Here is a 21,583-nt window from a genome sequence, read left to right as displayed (position 1 = left end):
AATAAACATTGGACGGCTCATAATTCGAGAAATGGCACCGAAAGTATTCAAATTTCTAGCATGAACTACTTGTTTCATAATTTAGACATTCTTTTCAAATAAATCATGTTAAAAATGAATGTGGTTCACAATTAAGACTCATTTATAATATATTTCTTCAGATTGAATGAAATAAGCCAATTATTTAACCATTTTCTTGCATTTTTGTATGAGTATCTGCTTTTGAATAAACAGAGTACACAAAATCTGACACTTCTTGCAGTTCTTTCACTTTGCAGTCTTCTAACTCATTTAGTAATGGTAGTATCAAACAGGTATACTCCACAGACATTAGGGCACGTATTTATTTCAATGCAGAACTATTTATTTTAGCTTTTATCAATCCCATTTTAAAGTTTAACCAACCAAAAACCAATATACTTATTTTTTTCATGACATTTTATGCAATAATTTGAACATTTCTGACAATAATTCTGTGCCATATTTTCAAAACTGCTAATCTAGCTTACGTTTGAGTGTTTACAGAAATCACTTTTCTTAAATAAATTTGTTTATCGTCGCTTCTCCTTATCGGGACATTTTTTTATAATATTTCTCCGAATTTCACAAATAAATAAACTTTCAAGGTCAAATATCTTGCTAACACGTCATTAACTAAATGCCTTGGAGTATATTCTCGAAATATACTCACGAAATTGCAAAAAATCTATTGAAAACCAATTTTTCATTTACCTCGGCTAAACGAATGTCTAGGCAAAAAATGAAATTTGAAGGGTTTTTACCCTCGGTTTTGTTTCAGTTTATATGTAAGTTTAATGTATCACATTTTTATTAAACTGTACTAGTTATACTATTACTACGATAAAAAAGTTTTATCAAAAAATCTTTTGTATGAGTTTCCTGACACTTTTTTTTGTTCTCGGCTAAACGAATGTTTATCACTGTATTTATGTTTCGGACGAAAGCAACCAAATGGTCGGCATAAATTGAAAAAGTAATGGGATGCATATGAAAAATAGATAAATTTACTAAAAAAAACATAGAATAAATGAAATCGCTATAACTTTTTTTCCTAATGATAAATAAATGATCAAAATTTCATTGCATTCGGTTTATTGAATCCGGAGATAGAACAGTCCAAAGTTGGATATCGGATAATTATACCCTTTTCTAGAATATTTCTAACTTCGTGTAAAATAGCCCGGCCTTTTCCAAAATTGGACCACTGATACACAACTAGTTGATTTTACCTGTCCCAGTTATTTTGAGTATCCCCTGTATGCTGCTGATTTTAATACAGACAAAAGTCTACTTCTTCCGGAACTCGTGGTGAGCAATACATAGATGGCTGAATATCAAGTTGAATAGAATATTATTCACCTGGGTAACCAGCTTTAAAACATACACCAACAGAAGCAGAATTAATCATCTGTTGTTCAATCTTTGATCAAATAATTGCTGACAGCTGACCCAAGCATGGTTTTAGTGAAATCCACATCGCTTTTTCAGCCTCAATAAAGACTTAGTTCAACTTATATTCTTGACTTTTTAGACAAATCAAGTAATGATCTTGTTTTCTATGATATACAATTGTGTGTGGTGTAGGTGCTAAAGTGAGTGGCTGTAAATCAGGAGGTCCGACTTCAACTCCCAGTTTTATCACAGATTAATTTATACATTCCTAAACATATCTTCTGGAAATAGACGCAGCTAATGGAAAAATAGGCTCACGAAAGTGTTTTTATTTTATTTTTTAAACAATTAATAAATCTAATTGATTGCTGATTAAGCGCATATAAAGGTCAGCCTTCCAATGAACCTCAAATAAAGGTTGAATAAAATCACAAAAATTAGATGTTTAGGAGCTGAATAAAGGATCGTACCTCTTGTGTTCAACTTTTGTTCAAATGAAGGCTGATTTAAAATAGTTGGAGAAACGTTTGTACAGCATCAAATTGTTACCTTGGTCTTCTCCCCGAGAGTGGCTGACACCTGACCCTCTTCTGAGCCTGTAACTCTAACGGATCCGGAAACTTTGGAAATCGGCGAACGCCAACTCATGATGGACGACCCACAATCGGACTGAAAAAGGAGCAGCAGCTACACATTAACATCCTTGTGCTCATCATTCTACCATGGACAGAGTATAAAAGTGAAAGTAGCACGTAGATCAGTTCGATATGGTAGAAAAGAATAAATATAGGCGCTGTACAAACTGTAAGTGCAGCTGTCAGTTGTAATCGCTCTCGTAGTACCCCAGTGGATAAGAACTGTTAATTAAATTAAGAGGTCAAGAATGGGGGTTGGTAATGATCCGAGTATTTTCTTGTGGCTTTCCAACTTACACCAATATTCCATATATAAGTCACTCACTTTACCACTGTTCATAAAGGAAATAAAACAATTATTGTGGATTTGTGCACACCATCACCAGAACTAGTCGTTATTAACGACACACAGCGTCAAACTTAATTCAGAGCAGTTGTGCGGGATGGCTATCTCCACACAGCTTTCCCATAAATTCACTCCTCGCCATAGGACGACGCGACGCGGAAACAGATATAAATCAACGAACGAAGGATACAATAAAGTGATGATTTTTTTTTGGACTCCTTCGAAGTACTTTTTCATTAGCGCCTTATGAAATATTAATTAGGATTGGCGGCGGCGGTGATTCGGTGGTAGGAACAGGATAACGGCTGGCTGCAGTCTCCGTGGAAGCTACTGCAGCGCAGCAGCCTTACCCACTTTTCCTCCCTTATAAGTGAGATGAGAAGGACGATGAGGGGCTTCCCTGCCCCGTCCCGCGTGCTCCACCACTACAATCAAGTCTTCCGCCCTTCGTTTGTCGAGTTTGGACTATACCTCTTTTTGCCTTTCTCGTACACTAAGTGTACTGGAAAGGCTATATGTTCACTCCAAAAATGACTTTTCGATAGAAGGCCCGGAGGGTCGAGTCACATATACCAATCAACTCAGCTCGACGAATTGAGGTGATGTCTGTGTGTATGTATGTGTGTGTGTATGTATGTGTGTGTGTATGTGTGTATGTGTGTGTACAAAAAAACTCACATCACTTTTTGGCAGTAAACCTCAATCGATTTTAATGACCGACGGTTCATTCGATGGGGAATCTGGTCCCATTGTTTCCTATTGAAAATGATTTGGATCGGTCCAGCCGTTCCGGAGTTATGGCCATTTAGGTGTTCCGGACCGGTACCACAGGAAGGGGCCAGATATGAAAATGCATTTAACACATGCATGCGACACATCAAACCACGGGATTTTCGATAACCTGATGAACGGTAAGCAGGAAAATAGTCTCAGACCATATCTGAACCGGTAGTGTTCCGGAACCGGTTCCGGGTGTCCCGCCAAAAGTGGCCAAATATAAAAGTGAACCAAACCCATGCATGCGACATATCAAACCGCAGCTTTTTCGATACCCTGATGAACAGTAAGAAGGAATACATTCTCAGACCATATCGGAACCGGTAGTATTCCGGAACCGGTTCCAGATGTCCCGCTAGAGGTGGCCAAGTATAAAAGTTAACCAAACCCATGAATGCGACATATCAAATAGTGGCTTTTTTGACATCCTGATGAAAGGTAAGCAGGAAAATATTCTCAGACCATATTTGAACCGGTAGAGTTCCAGAACCGGTTCTGGGTGTCCCGCCGGAAGTGGCCAAATATAAAATTGAACTAAAACCACGCATGCGACATATCAAACCGCGGCTTTTTCGATAACCTGATGAACAGTATGCAGGAAAGCATTCTCAGAACATATAGAAACCAATAGTGTTCCGGAACCGGTTCCAGATGTCCCGCCAGAGGTGGCCAAGTTTAAAAGTTAACCAAACCCATACATGCGACATATCAAATAGTGGCTTTTTTGATATCCTGAAGAACAGTCAGCGGGAAAATATTCTCAGACCATATGTATCTGAACCGGTAGTGATCCGGAACCGGTTCCGGGTGTCCCGCCGGAAATGGCCAAACAAAAAAGTGAACCAAACCCTTGCGACAAATCAAATCGCGGATTTTTAGGTATCTTGATATGGCAAAAAAAAAGTTTCCGGCCATATTTGGAACAACCGGTAGTATTCCTCACCGATTAAGGGTGCCCCATCGGAAGTGGTCAAATGTAAAGGAGAACAAACCCCATAAATAGCTGTTTTGGTAACCTGATGAACGATTAACAAGAAAAACAATCATAGACCACACTTTGGAAAACCAATACTGTGCCGAAACCGGTTCCAGGTGCTCCGCCGGAAGTCTAGGGGCGGGACAGCTTCTAATACCAGCTGTAATACTGCCTAATAAATATTAATGTCCTAATCTTCACCGTCCATCGAAATACTTTTTCGGAAGTATGTCATGACTTTTCATGCAACAACCAACTGTCACGAAGACGTAAAGTGCAAATACGGTTTCATGCTTTTTTTTCTACAATTTGTTTGACTAAAACATTAATTTTTATTGATTATTTCAGCTTTAAAAACATTCTTGAAACTTCAACCTACATCATCGGGACCCGATTTTAGAATTTCCGTGGCAGTGCTTGAGAACTTCAAATAAAATGGCTCAATTGAATTACTCATGGAACAACGATTAATACTGTCGATTGCAACTTCAATGTTCAATAAATATTTTGAAAATTGAGTGTAAGACGGTGCGATATCACTTTGGTCTAGACTTTTAAGTCAAGCTAATTGAATATTGGAAAAGAAATTTTCTCCGGTGATGTGACTTTAGTTTTATATCAGATCTACAGATCAAACGGTCTGGACACATATTCAACAAATAAAATTTGCGTAAAAGATGCACGTAGGGATAGTAACACTACAGTTTGATGATCATGTGTGCGAGCGCATAGCTTCCCGAACGCCACTTGCAGGCGCTTCAATTTATCTACGAAATGCGAGGTGACTACATGCTAGGGGGTCGCGACAGCCAAGTTTGGGCACCGATGCGCAGGCGATATGCCCCAAGTTGGTTCTCTTGATATGAGAAGCAAAATAAGAGAACAACGTTGGATCGGTTTCCGCTTTATAGTGATGATTTATAACATACCACATTACTGCGATGAAGCGCAACGACCAAGAGAACGACCATTCTGTCATTTCTTTCTGTTGTCATTCCGTCAATTCGGTTCAATCGGCGTGGCTTACTTTGTTCCAATATGGTTCGACTTTGGGATCAATATTTCCTAATACCGCTAATATCGCTAATCAATATTAGAGCTGTCCCGCCCCTAGCCGGAAGTGGTCAAATATAGAACGGAACCAAACGCATGCACACAGCGCATTAAATATTGGCTTTTTTCAATGACGCGCAGAACGGTCAGCAAGAAAAGTCTCAGGCCACTTTAAGACTACCGGTAGTGTACCGGAACCACTTTCGAGTGTCTCGCCGGAACTGGCGAAATGCACATATAAGTGTTTGACAGTACATCAAAAGGCAGCTTTTTTGAATACATTTAAGAACATAGCCTCAGACCATATTTTAGACAACCGGTACTGTCCCGAAACCAGTTCTGGGTGTCCCACTGGAAGTGGTCTAATGTAAAAGTGATCTATACCCACCCATGCATGAGATAAATCAAATCGTGTTTTTTTTTGGGTAACCAAATGAACGTTAGCAATGAAATAGTCTCAGACTATATTTGGGAGACCCGGTGTGCTCCGGAACCTGTTCCGGTACCGCATCGAAAATAACCAAATGTATCATGCAACATATTACATCACGGCTTTTTGAATAACCCGAGGAACGGTTAACTAAAAAATAGGCTCACACCACATTACAGACTACCGGTAGGGTTGCACAACCAGCGTTTGGTGCTTCGCCGGCACTACGAAAGTTTTTTTTTTTTATTATAGAGGTTTTCAACCTAGGTTCATTCGCCTCTACGAAAGTAAATAAAATCAATGCAAGCGATAAATATGTGTAAGAGAACGAAATCCTGCAAATTAAACCCACATACCTCTTGTGGGTACCCCCTATCGCTCTTGTTTTCAACGGTCAATAAGATATAGCCCAAATGTTCAGAAAAAAAAATTGTGATCTGTGATTGTTTAAAGAGTTATAGCTTAGCTTGTTAGTATCGTATTGACCAGCCTCCAGCGTTAATGAAGGTGCTCAACAAAGTGCTCAAGCAGTCAACTGAGAAGTCTGATATTTTTCAGCCCTGCTTATACGTTTAACATAACGTCGGACTATGTGCAATCAATAAGTTTTAAGTCAATTGAAAGATGTCTTTGATAAAATGCTTGCTTTTCTATAAAAATATTCGGATTCAGAAACACTTTGACTTACGTTGCCAGAAAGATTGTGAGAACATGTTCGACGAGTAGTAGATGTTGTCGTGGCCGGTTGCTATCTTATCCTGCTCATCGAATTCTTGCTATTATGTGTTGATACTGTTTTTAAAATATTCAACTACTTTTGTGGAAACGACATCACTTGTGCTGTACCTGCTTTCTCTATTGATACACTAAATCGATCAACGTGCCTGCTAAAAATAATCTAAGAACAGTCATCGAATTCACCATGGATTGCGGAAAGTGCCTACAGCTGGTTGAAACGAACGCCCAGCCATTTGTGTATTGCAATGGAATGTGTGGTAGAGTGTTCCATGCTACTTGTGTTGGAGTTGAAATAGACGATCTGCCTGCTGTGTCACCACCAAAGCGAAACAGTTTTTGGCTATGTGATGAGTGCTTCGATGAGTTCCTGCAATGGAGAGAGACGCACAAAAAAACACCACCTCAAACTCAAATCTCTCGTGCGCCTGAATGTGATCTGCACCCTGACGTCGAAGTACTGAAAGCCAAAGTCGAAGCGATAATGACCACCCTTTCTGCGAATATCGCAAGTCCACCAGATAATGCGATACGATACTCTACTCCGATTTCATCGCTGCAGATGGATTGCGGATCAAGAGAAATTAGCTCTCAATGTGAAACGTCGTCGTCACCAAATCAAACGGAACGGTTTACCAATGCATTGAATGGAGATGACCGAGATGACAGCTTTGCTTTGATGCTGACAAATATTGACTGTAACGTTACTGAGGAGGATGTGCAACAGATGGTTTCTCGATGTTTGGGAGCCCGCTATGCTGAATGCAATAACGTTAGGAAGCTTGTTCCTAGATGGATCGACTGCAGTAACTTGGATTACATTTCCTTCAAGGTTGTATTGAGCCGTAAATGGAAACCTGCCGCTATGGCTTCTTCCACCTGGCCAAAAAACGTCAAATTTCGCGAATTTAAAAGAAGGCAAACGACATGGAAACCAAGTGATTTGTAAAACTTTTATGCATAGAATACTGAGTTTGTGTTGACTTTTTGTTGTTTTATTTATATGATATTTGAAACTGTATGTGGCTTCAAAAGATAGTGTTTATTTGTGATAAATTGTAGTAAACGGTGTTTGAAATGTTGTATGTTATGTTAGATTTGTTAGATATGTTAGATGTTAGATATGTTGTTGTATCAAGTGTTTGAAATGTTGTAAATTGAAACTTTTGTTTAGAATAAGTATATTCAATTAGACATAATAAGTCCGTTGAATTAAATAAAGAATAAAGAGAAATAAAGAGAAAGGCACTATCACCACTAGGTGGATTTATTTGGTTTTTAATTAGTGGAAACGAGTGGTGGACACCTGAAGCCGCTCTGCTGACTTCGGCTCCGACCTGGGACGCGGTTCAAGGTGGTAATGGCGGCGAAGGTGGTAAAGGTAGGAAGAACAAACTTCATTCATTCTGTCTATTTAAATAAGAATTTTCCCGGTGGGGTTGATGCGCTCTACATGGGATGAGGTGAGGGAACTCAGGTTGTAGCATTTCGCTCTCTTGAAATGTCAAGCAGCGGAGATTTATATTGGAGGTTGAATGGGAATGCCATTTAATGTTTTTCTGTGGAACGGTACGGTTGGAATGAAATGAAAGGAAGAATTTCAGTTTTTGATTGTGGGGTCGAGATGCCTGCATCTTCTTCATCTTTTTCTTCTTATGTGTGGCTCTACGTTTCCATTGGAGCTTGGCCTGTCTTCCTTCAACATGGTGATCTTTGAGCACTTCCACAGTTATTAATTGAAGGGCTTTTTTGCCTTTGTATGTTGTGAGACAAGCACAATGATACACTATGCCCAGGAAGTCGAGACAATTTTCCCGGCCGGAACGGGAATCGAACTCGCCGTCTCCGGATTTGTGATCCATAGTTTACAATTGCAGAGTCAAAATCGAAGCCTGTAAAAGGTGTTTCGACTATTTTTCGTTGAACATTTATTTTGCTGCATATGTGTCGATCAGCCTATAACAACAGCAGAGTACTGCTTCAAATATCGTAAAATACCGCGTTGAACCGGTGCTCACCGGGCACACGATTTGAGTAACTCTTATCTTTTCCTGGCACATTGCAGACAACTCAACTCCAAACGAGAGCTCTTGCGTCGCGTCGCCATACGTCGCAATCTCATTTATGACCACCAGGTAAACAACACATGCTTTCCAGAAAAGGGGTCACACACTGTCGCTAGTGCTGGCTGACTGCAAAGGCAACAGGTTATTGATGACGTAAAAAGTCGTTCATCATTTCCGATTACGAAAACCGACAAAAAGTCTGTTTCGAACGAACTTTGATTCCCCATTCCCTCGGGAGCTCAATAATCAACAGCTGATTACACCATAAAACCGATATTGCTCAAGCAAAAAGGGGGCGTACATGTTTCCCTAAACAGCCATCTGCCTCCTACAAAACATTGTCCCGTTTGTTGTAGCAGTTCAAACAAAGCGCACATGACCGACGCGAGTATCGACTCAAAAAAAAATCTGTCTCGCGATTCCGATGAACCCGAGAAATCCGACTAGAATCTCGCACAACAAAGCAACAGCAGCGGGTCGCCGCGCCACGCCGTAGCCAGAGATCCTCGGCATGCGGTTGCACCACACTGACACCAGTATTTGATTACGGACGCGCGACGGGGCTCTGCCATTGCTGTATTTGTCTAGCGAGCGACGAATGCTGCAGCCAAGAAAAAATCTCCTGAGTCCCATACCTGAAGAAATCTTGCACTTCGGGGGCTCTGGTTGTGGCACGTTCCGCCGTACGCTGGAATCGGAGTCACGCCACACCGGCCGCCGTCGTCGTCGTCGTCGTCGTCGGGGCAATGTGCTTTTCCTGCACTGAATAGGGGAATAAATGTGGGAAGCAAAACCTTATCTGCATGTGTGAAGGACCAAACCGAGAAAAGACACCACACACTGTGTGATGGGAATCATGATAGTTGGTGGCGTCTGCTGTGGATGGATGATGGGCAGAGTGGAACAAGAGACATTTTCAGCAGACGGGCCCATATAGCCACAGCTGTAAAGGCGTGGATTAGTGTGGGACATACATCAAACTCTCGCTCCAGTCGACTTTTTTGATTTTATTTAGGTGCCATATGCACTGTGCAAAATTTCAGCGCAATCGGTGAAACTATAATTTAGCGCAAGTGGTTCAAAGTTTTCATAGGATTTACTATGGGAAAAGCTACACTTTCAGATAAAAAATCCCAGAGGTCGCCCCTTGTCTTCTTAATTCAAATCAATCAACGCTTCTTGAAGAAAAATCGTTTATGAAACTTTCCTTCGAAGAGCGCAAGACAATTGGATGCTTGTGGAAAAAGTTATTGATTTGTTACCGAGCGTACCCAGAAATCACGCGCCTACTGGTGCCACCTAACGCAACATTTTATGGTAAGTTTTCTGTTCCCAAGTAGAGCGCACAAGTAATTTTGACATTTATTTAACTGACACCATTTTAATGAAACGTGCAGCATCGTGAAGAATAATAAAATTGACAATTCCTACAGAAGTGTCTTAAGACAATTGTGGGATTCATCCTTGTGCAATTCCTTAAATAGTTTCTTCTTGGAATGCCCTAGTTTTTTTATTATGTTACCGAAATTCTTCCTGTAGTTCCCTCAGGAGCTCCTCAAGTCGTTTCTTTAGGGATTTCTGCAACAGTTCCTTTTGAGATTCTTCCAGAAGCTCTTTCTGGGTTTCCTCCTTCAGTTATAAAATTGTCTCAAGCAGTTCCCCAAGAATTCATAAGAGTTTACCGGAAATTCCTCCATAATAACCCTGGAAATTTCTTCAGAATCTACACAGAACTTCTTCCAGAAGTACCCCGGGAAGTCGTTCAGGAGTTCCACGAGAATTCCTCTATGAGTTCCTTGTAAATTCATACAGGAGCCCCGGGAATACCTCCATTGCTTCCCCAGGAATACTTCCAAGAACCAAACGGAACATTTCTATAAATTCCCCAGGAGTTCTTCCAGCATTTTTTGGACAAACCCCTCCAGGTTTTTCCAGGGAATTCCTCTACGGTACCCAAGTATCACACTTGTCACAGAAGAGTCATGGCGGCGCATGTTTTCGTTGCGCAGAAGTGAGTTATTTCTAGCCAGTAAGTATTTATTTGTTAGAAGTAACGAAGAAATGCTCGATGAAGTCCCTGAAAAATTACCGAAAGAGTTTTAAAAGATGTTTCAGTGTTTTTCTGAATGCATTCTTCTAGAAACGTTCTTGAGAAATCTCCCAAAGTATTTATGTTGAAATTCTCACTCAAAATAATTTAAAAAAATCCTTGGATGCATTCTAAAATCAAGTTCTCGAGGAATTTAACATGAACTCCTTGAAGAAACTTCTAATAGAATTCGTGAAAGAATTCCCAAAAAAAATTGAATTATGTTCCCAAAATATCATCAAAGAATCTATGAAGAAATTCTCATTGGAATACCTGGATATATTGCCAATGAAATCAGTGGATGAATTCCTGGAGGAATTTATGAAAGAATTCTCCAACAAATCCCTTTCAAAATTTCTTAGGGAATCCCTGGAAAAATTACTCAAAAATAGCTTTCATTGGACTCCTATTTAAAAGAAAATCTGGAAGGATGCTCTGTAAGAAATCCCTATGGTTTACCTCTTACCAATCACTTGCAAATTTGCCTATGAAATTTCTGAAAAAAGTTCAATGGTTTTCTAAACGAGATTCCTGGAAGATTTTCTGAGATAATACCTGAAGCAATTCACAATGGAAACCCCGAAGAAATTCCCAAAAGAATCTCTACAAAAACTCTCGATACAGTTAATGGAGTAGTTTCCGATAACTTTCTTGGATAAATTCCTTGTAGAATTTCTCGATTACAAAATCTCCAACAAGTTCCGTATGAATATATATAATAGACATTTATCGAAGAATCTCTGAAGAAATTCACAATTAAATTTCTGGGGAAATTCCCGATGGAATTCCAAGATTAAGTCCACATGGAATCTATGGAAAGATTCTGCTACGAATTTCTTGAGAAATTCCCCAAGGTCCCCAAAGGGTTTTTCGAAAGATATCTCTGGAGGCATTACCCAAGAATTTCTGAAAAAAGCCAAAAAGAAAACGAACTGCCTGGTGGTATGCGGAGTGCGAGAGTAAGTCTCGGCTTCATAAAAATAATTTGCTCTCACTTGTAGTCAGTGGATACAAACAGGAGTGTGTTGTGAATTGGCATCTAAGCCGAGAGAGAGATGAGTTTGTGAAATAGGAGTGTTCACCACGGTGCGGCTTCGCGCTTCGGAGTCAGTTTGACTTTCTATTCCGCAGAATCATTACTTGTTCTGTGGCTTAGTTGGTTAAAGCGCCGAGCCGGTCTAGCGAATACGGAGTCGTGGGTTCGAATCCCACCAGAACGCGGTTCTTTTCACAAATTTCATCTCTCAATTTGTCAATTAGCAACATTTCGTGCCTAATAATTACAAGTTCTTCCAGTATGTTTCAGACATACCAGCAAATCTGGTAAAATGCCAGTAAAATGGGCAATATGTGTCATTGTGCAAAAAGAAGTATCTCTAGAAATTCTTCAACAAATCCCTGAAGAAGATATTGTTGGGTTAGCTGGATTAATTGCCCTGGATGAAATTCTGCAAGAATCTTCAAAATAAAAAAAAACCCTTCATCTCCTTTGAGAATTCCGTCTAGGATTCTCTGGAGGAACACTTAGTAAAAATCCCATAGAAATTTTCGGATTGAAACTCTACAGGAAATCCTGAGGGAATCATTGGGGAAATTCCATAAGAAATTATCTGGAAAAAAATTCCCAAAAAATCCTTTTAACAATTTTTATAGATGTTCTAAACTGATTCTCAAAATCAATGCCTTGAAGAATCCCTAAAGGGGTATTTCCCAACCACCAATACTTGAAATGAACCAACAGAGAATCGCTGTAAAAATTACAAGAACTAGACAAGTTTACAATATAACTCCTGGATTATATACTGAAGAAATCTCTAGAAGAATTCTTCTGGAAATTTCTCAATTCATTTTTTAAAGATTCTAAAATTCTAAAGATAAATTTCCCACAGAAACCTCAATTAAAAAACAACGAAATTCCCGGAGAAAATGTCGATTGAATTTTCCAAAGACTTGTTGGAGGTATTATTCAAAGAATTTCTGTGAAAATCATTCAAAAAACCCCGAACGGAATCAATGGAGAAATTTTCTGCAGAAATCCTGGAAAAATTTTCGTAAGAATCCCCAAGTATTTTACGGGTGGAAATCCCTGATGATGTTCCACAAAAGAGAACACTTAGAAGAAATTCTCCAATGTACATGATGAGAAATTTTCGGTAGAATGAATCTTTTGAGGATTAAAGGATTTATGATTTCCTGAAAAGACTAACGAAAGAATGCCTGAAGGCAATTCTCGAAAGAGTTCTTAGATGAATATCTAGTTAAGCTTAACTGTAATTGACTACACATGTCAATGGTTCCAATAAATAAGAACTGGGACACACTACATTGGTGATTTCCAAAAAAGGGCGAAATCGAAGTACACCAAAGAGGACGAAAAATTTAAAATTAGAAATTAGGAGGCAAAACTCCAACAAGATGGCGATTTTTCAAAAAAAAATCATTTTGGGCACCCAAGTTAAATTCAATTGGGTGCCTTCGTCAGGAGGAGTTCTTGTTAATAAAATTGGTTTAAACAAGTTGAATAATGCAGCTTGGTTGGTAGAGTTTCGATATCTGTTTCAAGTTCAACTGGTTTTTGATATCATCCATTTTCTGGGGAATGTCCCATTCTGGGGAATGGATTTTTGGGGATTGGGCCATTCTGGGGAATTGCATTCTGGGAAATGTCGTTCTGGGGAATGGGTTTCTGGGGAATGATATACAATCGGGGTGGGGGGGGGGGGGTCTCTTAATTTTTATCATTTTATTATTTGTTCAATTACTCACTCGATATGAATCAACTTGTAAAGATCATGAGGGTTGAGCACCTCACTTGTAGCACTGTTATTAAGAAAATATTCATTATATGGGATTTGAAAAGCAAGTTTTATCATACTTGGATAAAATGATAAAAATTTAAAAGCCCCCATCCCCCCTTTTTACATAATAAACAGGCCCAACCACAGGATCGAAACGTAGGCAATGATTTGAAACAATCAACGCTTTTTCTGTGACTGAAAGCCGAATATCTGACAAAGTTTTTGCTAGATTCAACTCATCAACGTGAATCATGATTTTTTTACACTCATTCCTTTGGAACACTTTCTAAAATTTCTACCATGGAACATTTGATCTAATGAATTCGATTGATTTTTTATTAAACAGGTAATAAATTTGAATGCATGACTTTTCTGAAGTACTGCGGTGCCCATGGCATGGCTTCGCAAAGTACCAAGTGCACCGCGGTGCACGATCTGAAAACCCCTGATATGCAACATCATGCTGAATCAATTCGTCGTAAAGGTGCTTGTTAAAAGAATGATTGTTAATTAGGAGCTCCCCGTTAAACAATAATATTTGAATAACAGCTTATTCAGTCAAAATTTTTGAAATCAATCTGAAACGCAGTTTATTCAGTCGTTGTACAGAAAAAATGTTTGTTGGGTCTCTAGTTGGCTTTAAAAATTCAAATTTTCATTTCCGAAAATACAGAAATATATCTTAAGTTGTGAACTACATTTAAAGATAATGGGTCATCAAATGACATCTGGTATAAAATTATAAATCTACTTATTGCACTGAGTACTCGAGTACATAGTAGAAATATCTCACATTTTTCTGTTATTTTGCATGTTCAAAAATAAAATATTAATGGAAATTTTACTTGATGATGATCATAAGTTTGTAACAATGTGATCTTATACTTTCATGATCTTCAGATACGCTTCAAAAAATACGAGACCTTTATCTCCATGATTCGATTTCATTTGTTCTCAGCTGTGATTTTAAAACTCGATTTTTTGTTTCTTAAAGTCTTCATATATGTTATCCTGAATTTGGTGCTTATTTGATAGATTTCGGAAATAAGCTTTTTCTTTTACTTAATTTTACAAATATCCTGTAATTCAAAGTTAATATTCATGATGAGATTCCACACTTACATATTTAGTGAAATTGCTGACATTTGTCACTCTCCTCTTGTTTCAGGATTACTGAACTACATCTGCGTTATCCTTTAAAGCCTAGTGTTTCAGTTCTTGCATATTTTTTTTTTGTTTTGACAGGTTTAGTTTTTTTTTCAAACAATTTAAGTTATGTAGTTGTTTTATTATTTGGAATATTTATTATTTATTATCAAACATGTGGTAAAGTTCAAATTTTTAACAAGTTTTCTACCAGAAACCAACACGTCTATTCGAAGCTGACCATAAAGCCCTTAAATCATATTACAATTTTCTTCAAAATAATCATCAAAATTATAAAATTAAAAAAAATAAACAAAAATTATTGGACATGCCTTCTCTAAAATCAAAGGAAACAGAGGCGCCGAAGGCCAGGGTTCGAATCCAACTTTCGACAAAGTCGCAAAATGTGAGTTTTTTCCTTCGGAAGGGTGGGTCTCGAGATGAACAAGCCAAAGACTTCAAATCTCGTTAATACAAAAAAAAAAATAAAAAGATATATAAAATTACATTTAAAAGTTACATTTTTTTCAAAATTCTGTTAAAATATGATTCTGAATGTTATTCATTACTGATTTGATATTAAAAATATCAAACTGGGAGTTAAACTGAAATGTAATATTTATATATTAGGAGTTCTGCGTAACTGCGTAAGCCCTAATTGCGAATGAAATAGTCAGAGATTATTTTTTTGCCTTGGTTATTGCGACGTTTAATCAGTTTACTCTGTTTAGTGAATCCCCTAAGTTATAGTTTTGGTGCGTCAGAACATGTTTGAAAAATTCCGGAAAAAAATACCCTGATAGTAAAATATTTATTTGTTTCGATGGCAAAAAATCATGATTTCAATTCAAACTTAGGAGGGGGGACGAAAACAGGGGGGATTGCTCAGATAAGTTTGGGAACCACTGCTCTACATAATTCTGCATATACATGTTTTATCAGTAACTGCGCCGGCTAAGTCCTTACAGTCAGTTAGGAATTTAGAGTTAGGTTAGAGTGTCATGGTGGTTTCTACTAGAGACCGAGAGCACTCTACTTTACCACAACTAGCACGGACAGAGTGCTTGTTAGGGGAGGTTTAGGAGATCTGGGAGTCACCTTTGGTAGGATGGATAGATGATCTTTATAGTGGTTATATATTGGCAGAGAGTTCACACATTGTTGCGTGCATGCCAGTCATAAGCTGATACAGGGGATACTCAATATAACTGGGACAGGTAAAATTTTAACTTTCCAAAAAATGTTCAACTCGTTGTAACTTTTCGAAAAGGGCATCAAATATTCTCAAATTTTTACTGTAAGTTCATCAACTAGTTGTGTATCATTGTTTCAAATTTGGAAAGATTGGGCCATTCTACACGAAGTTATAAAGATTCTAGTAAAAGGTATAATTATCCAATAGCCAACTTTGACCGTTTATATCTCCGGATTCAATGAACCGAATGCAATGAAATTTTGATCATTTATGACTTATATAATGAACTTTGAAAAACAGTTGATTTTATTTGAAATTATTAATAACAAAAAAAGTTATGGCGATTTAATTTATTCCATGTTTTTTCAGTGAATTTATCTATTTTTCATATGCATCCCATTACTTTTCCAATTTAATGCCGGCTATTTGGTTGCTTTTCTTTGAAACATAAATATATTCAACTCAATTAGAGGGAATTTAAATGAACTATAATTACTATCTCGAATTTTGAAACGATGATGAAGTTATGGATAAATTGGTGTTATATTAGAAAAAAATTCTAATCGTAATAATTTTCTTTCGTGTGAAGAATTTTAAGTTTAGTCAAAAGTTTTCAAAGTTGGCTATCGAATAATTATACCTTTTTCTAGAACCTTTATAACTTCGTATAGAATAGCCCGATCTTTTTCAAATTTTGACCACTGATACACAACTAGTTGAAGAACTTTCAGTAAAAATTTGAGAATATTTGTTGCCCTTTTCGAAAAGTTACAGCGAGATGAACATTTTTTGAAAAGTGAAAATTTTACCTGTCCCAGTTATTTTCAATATCCCCTGTAGATGATGAAGATGACGAGGGTTGCATGACTTGTAGGAGACGTTATATGGTATATTGGTTTTTTAATCCATTTCTGGTTCTAGTGAAAAAGAAGGAATTTTCTCAAACCAACAACTAAAGGCTAACCAAAAGCCAGAGCTGTAAGAGCGTGGGTATCGGGGAATATTAGTTTGATTCCCGGTCGATGCAGGAACATTTCCTGAAAAAAAAACCCTTGACTTCCTTTGGCATAGAGTATCTTTGTGCTTGTCACACGATATAAATATGTAAAATGGTCATTGGCAGAGGAAACTCTCAGGTAATAACTGTGGAAGCAAGTGAACATATTCCATTCCTGCCTTCAAACCACCAACTTGTGCCCCGTTCAAGAATAGATAAAACCGTCCATCCAGAGCACGCTAGAGACTCCGGTCCGGAGTAGGTAACCGACAAAAGCAAATATAGATAACGCCAAACCGCTGCTGCCGCGGCCACGACCGACCTGGTCTGCACACTGGCTGTTTGTCCTCCCCGTTTGACGTCGTCGTCGTCATAGTGTCGCTGGCTGGAAGTTTTATTTTTCCCTATCTGATAACGTTGCTGGCTGGTTGGAACGAGAGCGCGACGCGGGCACCACACACCACTTAGTACTAATCACCGTGCCGAGTCGTCAACAACCCAACCCCGGAGTGTCCTGTCGTCTGTCCTGTGTCCGCCTTTCGCGCGCTCGTTCCTTTCGCGAGAATCCGTCCGTACGTCGTGTCGTGTATTCGATTGCGCTACATCTGCTGCCTGCAACGTCGCAAGGTTCGCGTTCGAGTCCATTCGAATCGTTGGAATCAAACAGGTCTGCCACCAACCCAGCTGGAGCCGGTTGGAATCGATTTCTCGGTAGAACAGTGAATTGCGTTTGACGAAGAATTCCAGAAAGATTACACACCGCGAATCGTAGATCACAGCCACAAGATTGCGCCACTGTTGCACAGTGGGGAAAAGCGAAAGGAAATGTGCAACTTGAAGAAGCCGTTGTTTTTCAATGATTTATTCTAGCCCACAAAAAATTTGCTTTTACCACTGTGTCGTTGGTCTACATTCCTAAATCCTATAAATCTGAACCCTAGCTCAAAGAGGACTCATAAGAACATTTTCGTTCATGATGTACTTTTGACATTTTACTATTTGATGAACGTGCAATATTTCAATCCACTTGTTTCAAACATGCTTTTGTGGAATTCCGACTGATTAACTTAATCTAATTAGGTTAATCTTTGGATTATCCTTACAACTAGATTTTACTAGATTTGTGATTTGATAGCACCCTACAAATGTATACTTGATACATACTTTTTGAAACTAGTAGTTTTTATATTGTCTACTAATATGAAACTGCCTCAGAAGTTAAATTTGTCTTTAGTAAAATTTATAATTGGCATAAGACGAATGGTATTCTTCAAGGATCCTATACAAAATCTACACAAGTTAAAAATGATCACATATATAAGATAATCAGGGTATATGTACCATACTATGAGATTCCAAAACAACGACCTTAAAAATGTTAAAGTTTCGCTTTTTCTCCACTGTGGCGTTATGGAAAACGAAGCAAAAGAACAGTGGCGATAAGAGTGAACGAGTGTGAAGCCTCCCTTTTCTTATCGCTGTAGATAGTGAAGAAGCCAGTCGACCTGAAAACAGAAGAAGAAGAATCCGAAGTACATACGAAGTTTATCTAAGATAAGATTCTCTTTTTCTTTCGCCATTTCAGAGTCAAAAGTCTCTCCGTTCCCAGCAACAAGTGTTGTTAGTTGAAGAAGATTTGCTCGGCTGAAAAAAAAGTATCCAAAAGTTGGGAAAAGAAGTGTGAAAAGTTTTAGTTGATCGAAAAGAAAGGTATATTCCTGATAATAAGAAGCTACCGCAGAAAGAGAGAGGGAGCAAGCAAAATCAAGAAGTGTAAGAAGGTGGTGTCCACATTTTGTTCCGTTTCCGTTTTCCGTGCAATCAAAGTGCGTTTTCATTTGCGTTAGTGTTAGTGCGTGTGTCCAAAGTCTTTTCTTTTCCTCTGTTCTCGTGTGTTACATATCTTCTCTTTTGTGCGTGTCCAACCCCTCGTCCGCGACATAAGAAAAAAAAAATCCCTCTCAAAAAATAAAAGAAGTGTTCCTTTCAATAATCACCCATCAACAATGCTTAATTCGTTGGAAGCGTTGGCCGGCAAGATTTCGCCTGGTTCGGGCAAGAGTTCGCCCTCGTCCGGGATCGATAACAACGGCAACAAGGTGCTGCTGGGTGGATATGGCCACCACCACCACCATCTACTGAGTGCGGCCAAGCATCCCTATCAGAAGCCCGGTCTGAGCAACAACAACAACAACAGCAACGTGGTGAACAATGCGGCTCTGATCAATGGGGGCGGTGCGTTGGCTGCGTCGGTGGTGGCCACCCCGGCGGTGATCGCGGCCAGCATCGGAAGCAGCAATGGCACCGGACCGGGCGGAGATCTACACCTGCTGCATCACCAGATGGCGGCCTCGCACCACCGAGTGCTGCCGGACGTGGCAACCGAGGTGGCAACCCTGCAGATCGAGATGAACGCCAAAGAAAAGTGAGTACTTTCGATTGTGTGTGTATTCTTATCAGCTCATATCTATATATTAATGTCTAGCTCTACTACCTGTTATCTAGTGGCGGTGGTTGCGGGTGAATAAACATTGTAAACCCAGATAAATCCACTCTCAGGCTGGTGTTTTGACAAGGAATCACAATTATCACGTTCTATCGTGTTTACAGCAGCAGCAACGTAGTTTTGAATTAATATTCATGAATAATTAATAGCATTTTCTGCTAAAACTACAAACATCAAACAATGAAAAAACAACATATTCATGGTGACACATAGTTAACAATATTATAGCACTATTCTTTATTACATCACCAAACCTAACCTCAAAATGCTTTACAAATCTCAGGTCATTTTGACAGATTATGCACATGCCCGAAAAAGACAATAAATATCTTCTACTTTACCAACCATGTTGCCGTCCTTCCTTGCTCATGTTACGTCTGTCAAAATGACCTGAGAATTGTCAAACATTTTCAATGTTAAGTTGATTGGTGTAATGAAGAAAGAATCTCCATCCTATGCTCTTCAGATTACGTTCTACTGGGTCAAACAACCTGATATGTAACCAACCCGGGAGCTTCTTGACAGCTGCCGAACAACGTCAGCGTACCTAAAAATTTTGGTCCGGGTGGTACTGTCAGATTCGAAGCGGCAAGCACTACTTTTGAAAAGGACGATAACCGACAATAACAAATCGCACAACAAATATTAAAACATTAAACTGAAACCTTAATTTGTTGTTTCGGCTTTTTTGTGGTAGATTAATGCAAATTACGTGCGGCATGATGAATTTGTGTACTAGAAGCGAACATTGTATTTATAAAACGGGTAAAGGCAAAATAGTTTCATAAAATTAATAAGAAACTCATGTTTTCTTCTGGTGCGGTTATTAAGCACCAGCAAGTAATTAATTAGGTTACTTATGAAAACATTTTGCAGCTATGCATCTGGTGGCAAAGCCAAAATGGAAGTTAAAATTATCATTTGCAGATTTTTTTTTCGAGTTTGATCTTCGGTTTAGTCTAGCATGCGTAGTCACCAATTAATATGCAAGACCGTTTAAACATGCGCTTTTATTACATTTCTTACAACAAATAAAAAAGAAAAATCAAAATAATTTCAATTCAATGAACATTAGTTTTTGCGCTTCTGTTGAATACGTCCTTTTGATACGAAACGCTAGCCTCTTGTTGGCTTCCACTCACCACGAAACAAAAAGGTGTTTTCGCATGGACAAAAATTGTTGCGTCAGTGAAGGATGGACCCGTTGTTTACGAACAGCAGCGACATCTGCGATTTGCAAGTAGGTACGCGAAACTGAGCTCATCTGTCAAGTTACGGGGGGGTTGTATGTAACATAATATTATAATTCGAAGGCACAGAGTGTTGCTGTGATGAAATTTGTGAAAAAAAAATCGCGTTCTGGTGGGATTGGAACCCACGACTTCGCATTCGCTAGACCGGCGCTTCAACAAACTAAGCCTAACAAGTAACGATTCTGCGGAATAGAATGCCAAACTGGCTCTGAAGCCACACCTTGAACACTCCTTTATCACAAAGCCATCTCTCTGGCTTGGCTTAGATGGCAATCCACATCACACTCGCGTTTGTGCCCACTAACTGCAAGTGAGAGCGAATTGTTTTTGAGAAGCCTAGACTTACTGTATGCACTCTGTATACCAAGCCACCAAGCAGTTTGTTTGCTGGTGTCTAATTTAGTAAAGCGTCGAGAGCTCGGCACGGTCACACGCGATCAACTGCACCAATGCGATGTAAGCAATGGTACAATGATATAGATACAAAGGATGGCCAAAATGTTTGGGATAGGCAACTTTTTTTCTCTCACAAAAAAGTTCAACAAGCTATAACTTTTCATAGAGCATATCAAAAAATTTTGACTGTTTGTCTACCTATTATGAGTGCAAATTTGGGCTCGATTGATTAATATTTCGCAAAGTTAGAACCGTTCGGGTAAAACACTATTTTTCAGACAACTCATTTTTGAGGTGTCATATCTCGGAAACCAGTGAACCGAATTGAATGAAATTTTGAACGTACACTAACAATATGTGAATGCTTCACAAACTATTAAAACATAGGTACTTTTTAAACGTTGAAAAAAGTTATCATAGATTGACACTTTTTGGATTTTTCTCAAAAAAAATGTTTTTTACATCAATGTCAATAAATTTTAGTGTTGATATCCAAAGATTTTCCACTTCTGTTCTCAAGTCATCTCTAATCAGATATATTGGTGTCTATTTAAATTGAAGGAAGAACACATTTAGTCATTTTTGTGTGGTATTGTAGATTTGACTAATTTTTCTCTATATGGGTAAAAATTCCAATCCGGTATAACTTAATTCGCCGTGAGAAAATATTACATTTTATAACGTCGTATTAAGTATCAATATACTTTTGAAAAACGTTAACAAATTCATACAATTCGGTTCACTGGTTCCCGAGATGTGACAGTTCAAAAAT

The 21,583-nt window shown here is 38.5% G+C and overlaps 1 protein-coding gene across 7 annotated transcripts in view; it reads left to right on the top strand.

Moving 5' to 3' along the window:
* The window catches only part of LOC115262131 (CUGBP Elav-like family member 2), a 1,100,715-nt gene that overhangs the window by 150,134 nt on the left and 928,998 nt on the right, over window positions 1–21,583 (top strand). For 5 of the 7 annotated variants that reach the window (XM_062849221.1, XM_062849222.1, XM_062849220.1 and 2 more), the window contains exon 2: window positions 18,242–19,081. In XM_062849221.1, the coding sequence (XP_062705205.1) occupies window positions 18,663–19,081 (419 nt within the window). In that variant the 5' untranslated portion in view covers window positions 18,242–18,662. Of the gene's footprint in view, window positions 1–17,114; window positions 17,324–17,347; window positions 17,368–18,241; window positions 19,082–21,583 lie in introns of those variants that run through there. The other 2 variants (XM_029864221.2, XM_062849223.1) reach the window with 2 other exon arrangements.

Source organism: Aedes albopictus, chromosome 2 (assembly GCF_035046485.1).
Source record: "Aedes albopictus strain Foshan chromosome 2, AalbF5, whole genome shotgun sequence".
Lineage (NCBI taxonomy): Eukaryota > Metazoa > Arthropoda > Insecta > Diptera > Culicidae > Aedes > Aedes albopictus.
Note: the sequence above shows the minus strand (reverse complement) of the source record. Positions and strands in the feature narration are given on the sequence as shown.